The following is a 7,766-nucleotide window of genomic DNA, read 5'->3' on the forward strand; positions in this document are numbered from 1 at the left end:
TATACTTGTCTTAAATCAGTCAGGGAAAAGAGTATCAGCATCCTTTACTTCCCAGTCTCTCTTGGGTGTTTAACTAATTCTTCCTTTCAAGAAAAGTAACAGTAGTCAACCTAGTTATTTCAACACTAACTTCCAAATCCTAGGGGAAAAAAAGCACCAGGACATAGCATTGAACATCATCCTGCATAACTGATTCAACCCAACATCAGTGCCATGTTTTCAAGGTGGCATTTTCCACTAAAATGCCTTTGTAGCAGTAACTCTAGCCAACTGGAATCCACAGAAAGCCTGTTAAAATTTCCCTTTCATACCATCCTCAAAAGGGAATCTTTTTTTTTAAAAGGATCCTGACACCAGGATGGTACTGTGCTTTATAAATTATCAGAAGGACAGTTAAGATCAGATTTTGAATTAACTCAGTTTCTAGTAACTTTCTGGAAGCCTTTGAATTATTTGGCTTCACTGGGGGCTTATACTTTATTGCAGAGTAGATCTAGGTTTTCCTTATATTACAGTCTTTGTGGTAGAAGTCAGGGGTATGCTTGCCATGCAAACACAATGCTGTTAAATTACTAAACTCCTAGTAGATGGGAGTCAAGAGGCTTCAGTTTATACTAAAGTCCACTAGATAATCATCTTCATGGACACTGACTCCAGCAAGACAGTTTGGTAAGAGGAAAGGTGAAAGCAGTTAAACAGTATCCTGAACAACAGAAGCAGGAATCTGTGCTCAGATATGAAACAACTGACCACTGCAATGGTTTGGGAGTAAATGATTATACATAGCTCAGAAGATAAAAAGAATGTAGAGTGGCCTTGGAGTTTGGATACCGATTGTTCCGAATCGCTTCATTAGTTCGGAGCCGGCAGCTAAACTGTTACATGCTTTTTTTGCTAAAACAGGCAATAGAAAATTGTGCTTTCTCCTCAAAGCAGAGGTTCACTAATGTAAGCAAGAACTCCAGGAAAAACAAAACTGATCCCACTTTCAAAAAAAAAAAAAAAGAAAAAAGAAACTCTGGAGTTTTAAGGTATTTACAAGTTCAGAAGAAAATGTCTTCTCCCCCGCCCAGACTGCTTAAACAATAGCCCACTTTTACCTTATCAACAGTTTGTCCTTTGAGAAAGGACATACATAATTCTCTTTGCTTACCTATCATGCCCTCAGCCTCACACTGCTCCTAAGCTACAGCTGGGGGAGAAGCGAAGCACCTCACTTCACGTGAAAAAATTTCAGTTTCCTACCTTCTATATATTACCATTAGCTGTAGGCAAGGCAAAGAACTCAGCTTCCTGGCAGCTGAAAAATTCTATTAACCTTATTTTGCATGTGCTTTTCCTACGGGAACACGTTTTTACAGATGACAACATCCCTTTCATGGATTTCAAGGATACACCATCAGTTTAAACTGAAATTTAAATACTTCATTAAAGATGCAAACATTTTATACTTACTCCAAAACAGTTTTTAATTTAGAATTAAATATTTAAGAAGTCTCATAAGCCTAGAATTTTGCAAAAGAGGAAGGAAAAGAAAAAATACCAATACTTCATTATCCAAGGCAAACAGTGCAAAAGATTAAGTGACATAAGGCTATTAAAAAAAAAGTTCTCAGTAAGAAATCAGTTGGAACCAATTCTTTTTTTTGGAAAATAAATCCTCTAGACTGGCATAGTCTCATCAGAGTCGAGGTCTCCATTTTACAGACTTAACACATTACTTTGTTATCATAATTCTTAAGCAAAATCATGTATTTGTTTGGTTTTGCAAAATTAAATTCTGGATCTCTGCCCAGTTCTGCCAGACTGACATGAGCACCTTGTCCTACAGACACCATTACTTACAAAACCAAGCAATTGCACACACTGTATTTAACACAAGGAGCCTCTAATGACAAGGTGAAAGGCACGTGTTTAAGACAGTAGGAATATACATACATAGTGATCTTAACATAGTTCTACTACACTTCTTAGAACTTTGTGAAGCATCCAGTGTTTGTTAGGACAGACAGACTGAAATACATTTCTTCACAGCATCCCTAGAGGCAGGAAAAAGGAAAAAAAAACAAAACACAACAGAGTCACCTCAGTTACGCTGCTTGATGAGACTCATTCCATGCTGCTATCACATTGTCACTGAGGACTTTAAAGATCAGCTGACCATGTATTAATTGTGCTTACATAATTTGCATGACAACATGAATGCATTAGAGACAAGCAGGTCTCCTCACCCTCCACCTGCCCAGCTGCAGTGGAAATGACACCTGTAAGCTTGTACTGAGGTGGTGCACTGAGGAAGAGTGGGGCTGATCAAGCGGGACAGAGAACTGTGTGCTTAAACACAGAATAGTGCTCACAGGGGAGAACAGGAAAAAAGGCACACAATACACTTGTCTAGTAGCACTTCAGACCAGCACTTAAGCATTCCAAAGGCAAGCCTTAAGTTTAGCAAGTGGTCAGCACGCTTATGTATTTTTATAGGAAGCCCTCTCATGGTGTTGCATTTGTGTTCTCTCACTAGAGAAAATGCTTAGTTTCATTTTCAGGTTTAACTATCTGTATTTCCTCCCCCTGAAACACCACCATGGAAAAACTTCTAAAGCCATACATTACTATGCTTCTATAAACTAATCTTCTGTATCATTAAACCTCAAGATGACAAAAGGTAAGGGAGTGGGGAAGCTTACCTTGCAAATGGTATGAAGGAAATGCTGTACCTAAGAAGAAATGTTTTTAAAGTTAGTCTACATGACAAATTTTATTAGAGTCCCAAACAAGAAGAACAACCCCTCTGATGCTCCAAACAGGTAACTGCAAGATACACAACCAAAATGAAGCTTGGAGTCTGCAAGGAAGAGGAATGAGTATCCCTGCAAGTCATATTAGCCCAGCCAGGTTGTGAAACACTACGGCAAAATCAGGAAGCATATTGTAGAAGCATTTTAAAACACAGTTCTCCTGCACCCGATATTCTTCGTCTTCCAACACCTATAGGCAGGTAAGATTAGTCTTGAGGGCCGGCTAGATGCTTGTATCAATTTCTGTACTACTTCTGTGACATTCCACGGAGCATACGTTGATTTAAAGAACACTGACACTTAACTGGATTGGCATATCTGTTTTTTTTTTAAAAGTTCAGGAGAGTGTAAAAGAAGAATACCAGACAGTAAGCAACAAATTGATTTAAAAGAGAAAGAAAAAAAAAAAAAGGCAGTTTGAGTTCACAGAAATTAAACACACTCAAGGGAACTTCTCCCAGAAATGGAGCCCTGACCTCTATCTCCAAAGATTCTGAAGTGATGTGAGAGAGAGACCAAGAAGGGGAACAAGTCAGCTCCTCATTGTGGCATTATCTTGCATCTTAGGGGAACAACGAGGTAAAAATTCTCCTTCCCTCTAACTCATGCAAAGTCAAAATCCAGTCATAATTCAGCTGCTCATGTTGGGTACAATAGAAAATGGAGTGATTGGGGAGGAAATCACTTACCATGCCAAGGCAAAAAACTGTAAGATGCAGAAAAGGAGCGTGAGTCCTGCCTTACGCCACTGAAGGAGGAGAGAAGAGGGGGGGGGGAAAGAAACACAGCCAACAATGAGACAACAGCATAAAAAGAGTATTTTAAAAATATATTCCAGTTATATATACTTATAGGACTCAAGTACTCACCCAGAAAGCAGAACACAGTGTTAGTACAAGACACAACTAGAAGAAAGCAAACAATTTCTGTTAAACATAGAAACAACTCCAGTTTTCATTGACATTGTAACACTGTAATAGGTTCCTTCACAGACACATAGATTATATAATTTTGTAGTTTTATACAATCCTGCATAAGACTTCCCCTTATTCAAAATGCTCTTGCTATTACATTTCTGAAGCAAACTAAAGCAATGAGGAAATATCAGCCCTGTACCTCCATAAAATAACTTTATGGCCGCAAAGGAACAAGAGGAAGAGTTTCCTACAGGTCTTTTGCAACATCAGCAAGTCCCTACTTCAGCCCACACACTTCTTGGTGTCATAGATACACACTACACCTATTTGTTTTGCATAAGTAAGACTTTTCAGTTACAACTCTAGTCTTTCTGCTTCTGTACGTGCCACATTTCCTGTTGATTCTCAAGGTTACCACAGAGTCGAAGTTGTGTCACTACTTAATTCTCACCAATTAAAACTACAATACACTTTCAAGAACTTTCAGTTATTGCTTAATAGCTCCCCTGTTTAACATTAAGTGCAGCACAGCCATTTAAACCAGCACTTTTTATTTTTTCAGAGTTGCACTGTCTTCACTACAGTTAAAATCTTAGGGGCTAGTAGGCCATTTTGGATAATTTTCTGTTTTAACCCTTGGTTTTAACAAGAGCCTCCCTTTAGTTTGAGTTTTCATTTTCAATTTAAGACATGACAGTTCATCTAGCTATGACAGACGCTGATACTTGATCTTCCTTCATCAACATTGAAGAGCCTTTTGATGCACGTGTACCATTGTGCTACTAGAGATTCTAATATACATTTTTCTGCTTGATTAAAAAAAAAAAAAAGGAGATTTAGTACTGCATATTCAAGACAGTAACACATGCATTGCCAAAGAAATCATAGACCTCAACCATGACTATGGACATTAAATGTAGTTTTTCTATTAGTTTTAAGGTGATGATTGGTATATTCATCTAAAAACTACATCATACGTCTAACAATTTGCTTTATTCCAGCGAGCAACATTCCAGGCATTCTCCTGACCCCAGGCATCGTAAATGCATACAAAAAACCCCACACTGTGCAGTAGGCTTCTTGCCTGCTGCTGATCTGCCAGCATACACAGTCAATTTCTCAAGCTCCATCAGCAGCCTGCAGCCTCTCTGGATGTTTAAAGAGAAAACAGGAAGCACTGATGTCAAGCAAATGCTCTGAAGACATTCACACTGAAAACGGGAGGACAGCTTCATGCAAGTTAAACCACCTTCCAGATTTCAGACTCTCCAAGAGGAAATGGGAAAGTTGAAGAGACAAAAAAGCACATGCACTTTAAACAAGAAAGAGTCTGGAACTTAGCAGCAATTTTCACACACACACACCCCCACCCAGAAGGCTGGCCACAATTCACATCTTCTGAAGATAAAAATAGTTCCAAGGCCTGACTTCAGTTGAATGTTGAATTTGCAGTTTCATTGTATCATGTGAATTTCAAAACCTGACACTATCAGCCAACTGGGATAATTTCTGTATTTTTACTGCAAGATGACCAAGGCATAGAGATTCCCAAGTTGCTTTGTCAGGAAATTACAATTTTATCAAGGTAGAAGTACCTACACAGCTCTTGAAAGCAAATGAGGTAGAATATAAAAAGACTAAATTATGCAAAAAAGAATGTCTAACAACTTCTATAGTACAATGTTTTACAAACTAGTTTTCCATCTTTCATGCAAGATGAAAATACAATGTTGTGACCTCAAGCACCCTAAAAAAGCATATGCATGGTTCACACAGGCCACAGACACTTAATGCTCATTTAGCATAACAATCTGGCTTCAGCTGAGTCTTTCATAAGAGGAAGGTGTTTTTTCTGGTGCCACACGTACCTTTCCACTATAGCAGATGTGCAGGATGTTTCAGGAAAAAAAAAAAAAAAAGACAAAACAAACCAATGTTGCAGTTTTGACCCAGGACAACCAAAAAACCACCCACAAACACATCTTGAGAAGCAGTTAGATCAATGCATACGTAAAGACTTTACAATGGAAATTGTTTACAGGTTAGCATGAGTTAAAACTGATTCCTTTGATACTTACTAGCATAACAATAGTAGCAATCAAACGTGTAGGTTCAAACATCCTTTTCAATTGTTTCATTGGTCCCATAAGAAAAAGAGTGCTGTGAAAAACAAAACAAGATGAACACAGAGGTAGAAAGGCAAAAGTGAAACTAGGTAAGATTCCTCATTAAGGGAGGGTTATGTTGTTAAACTGTCTGCTGTCACAGGGGGCATCACTACACTATGTTGTTACAGTAATCAGTGCTGCATAACAAAAGAAACAGGGTATACAATGAAACAAAATCCATTCCTTTCTTCTTCTTCTACCTGCAAGGTATTTATTCTATAATTTTATTCACATTTGTTCTGTTACAATTAACATAAGCAGAGCAGAACTATCAAGCTAGAACCATAGGTCAAGGTCAGCTTCAGTTAGATCATTCTTGACAGATGCTTTTTTATCCTGCTCTTTAAAAACACCAACCACAGAGGCTTTGCATGGATTGCCAAGTAATCCATCTCAATTTCTCTACATAAAGGGCTGTTTTCAGGCCTGGATCCATTCTCTGATCCCTTACCAGACCTGCAGCCCTCATTTAAAGCCCTGGTGATTGATACTGCACAAGTTATATAAAGTGAAAAGTTTTATCTAAGGTGATATTTCTGCCTCATATACTATATTATTCTGCCTCATTACTATATTATTTGCAACTTAGTGAAAAGTTTTATCCAAGGTGATATTTCTGCCTCATTACTATATTATTTGCAACTCCATTCCTTGTGCTTTCTAACATCTTGTTAAATTTCCTCAATCACAGAAGGTTGTGTCTGTCACAAAGTCAGTGTGGCTATGCTTCAGGAACCTCAGTGGCCATGAAGGCTTATCAAACAGGCCTACCCTGACAGACAGACTGCCCCAAATATATTCACCAACACACTCAGAACATTACCAAATGCAAAATGGCAAAGAATTTTTTTTATCTTCAGCGGGGAAAACCCAACAAAATAAAAAACCCTCAATACTCAAAGCATAAGTTTGATTCTTCTTTACTGATGAGTAACTTTTACCTTTAGTGCATTGCCAATAACAACAAACAAAATGCAAATTTTCTTTACCATTTCAGGGCACTATAAGGTAAATACTATTATTTAAAATACAGCAACAACAGAATTATCCACATAAGCAAATCTTCTCACACAAATGCAAGTTTTTACCAGTCATGCACCTTCACCAATCATTCTGCTTTAGTTTCTCATCTTTATTAGGGAACTAATATATAAAGATTGTTACCTCCCAATAGATGCAATATTTCCCAGTGTATAAAACACTGCAAAGAGTATCAGCCCTTTCTTTGGTATCCATAGCAGACAACTACCCTAAAAAGGAACATTTAGAGAGAGGGGGAAAAAAATATTATTTTTAAATTGCAAACCAAATATATTGAAGAAATGTCACAACACAAGAAGCCTTCAGGAAAACTTAAGCCCAAACTGCAGAAGCACACACACACATACAAAAGTAAATTGCATTTATTGTGTTTCTTGTTAAGAGTTAGTGCATTGCATCTAACTGGAACTGAGGGGGATGTCTTCCCAGAGACTCCAAAAAACGCAGCAACAGCACTGGGTCTCCTGAAACTCAAATATCAGGGAGATCTGTCAAAAAGTCCTTACCAAGAGTGAGCACAGGCATCCTATTGCAAAACAAGCAATGAAACCTTTCACTCTGGTGCCCCAACCTAACGAAGTTGCCTCAATAACCTAGAAACGAGGAGAAAAACAAGAGCGCAAGTTATTACTCACTAACAGATCTTGCCACCTATCAAGTGGGTAAATTTCCTCCAAGTTGCTAAACTCTGTCCTAGGCTCAAACGGAGCCTCAGTCTTCCAGCACCATCCTCCATCCCCCGCAGGACGCCCGGCGCTGCTCAGGCCCAGCCCCACCGGGCGGACACTGGGGATTCCCAGTGCAAGGGAAAGCTCCAGGGGCCGGCTCCACACCCACCGCCG

At 38.7% G+C, this 7,766-nt stretch overlaps 1 protein-coding gene across 1 annotated transcript; it reads right to left on the reverse strand.

The window, feature by feature from the left end:
• Positions 1-1,999: 1,999 nt before the first annotated feature.
• Positions 2,000-7,517, reverse strand: SFT2D2 (SFT2 domain containing 2; the record flags this gene model as incomplete). The annotated part of the gene is made up of 7 exons (XM_010076069.1): positions 2,000-2,039; positions 2,688-2,717; positions 3,488-3,546; positions 3,668-3,703; positions 5,794-5,875; positions 7,048-7,133; positions 7,431-7,517. Coding segments are annotated over 7 exons (420 nt in total), but the record flags the coding sequence as incomplete, so codon positions are not given.
• Positions 7,518-7,766: the final 249 nt, after the last annotated feature.

This window comes from Pterocles gutturalis, unplaced genomic scaffold (genome assembly GCF_000699245.1).
Source record: "Pterocles gutturalis isolate BGI_N339 unplaced genomic scaffold, ASM69924v1 scaffold9838, whole genome shotgun sequence".
Lineage (NCBI taxonomy): Eukaryota > Metazoa > Chordata > Aves > Pterocliformes > Pteroclidae > Pterocles > Pterocles gutturalis.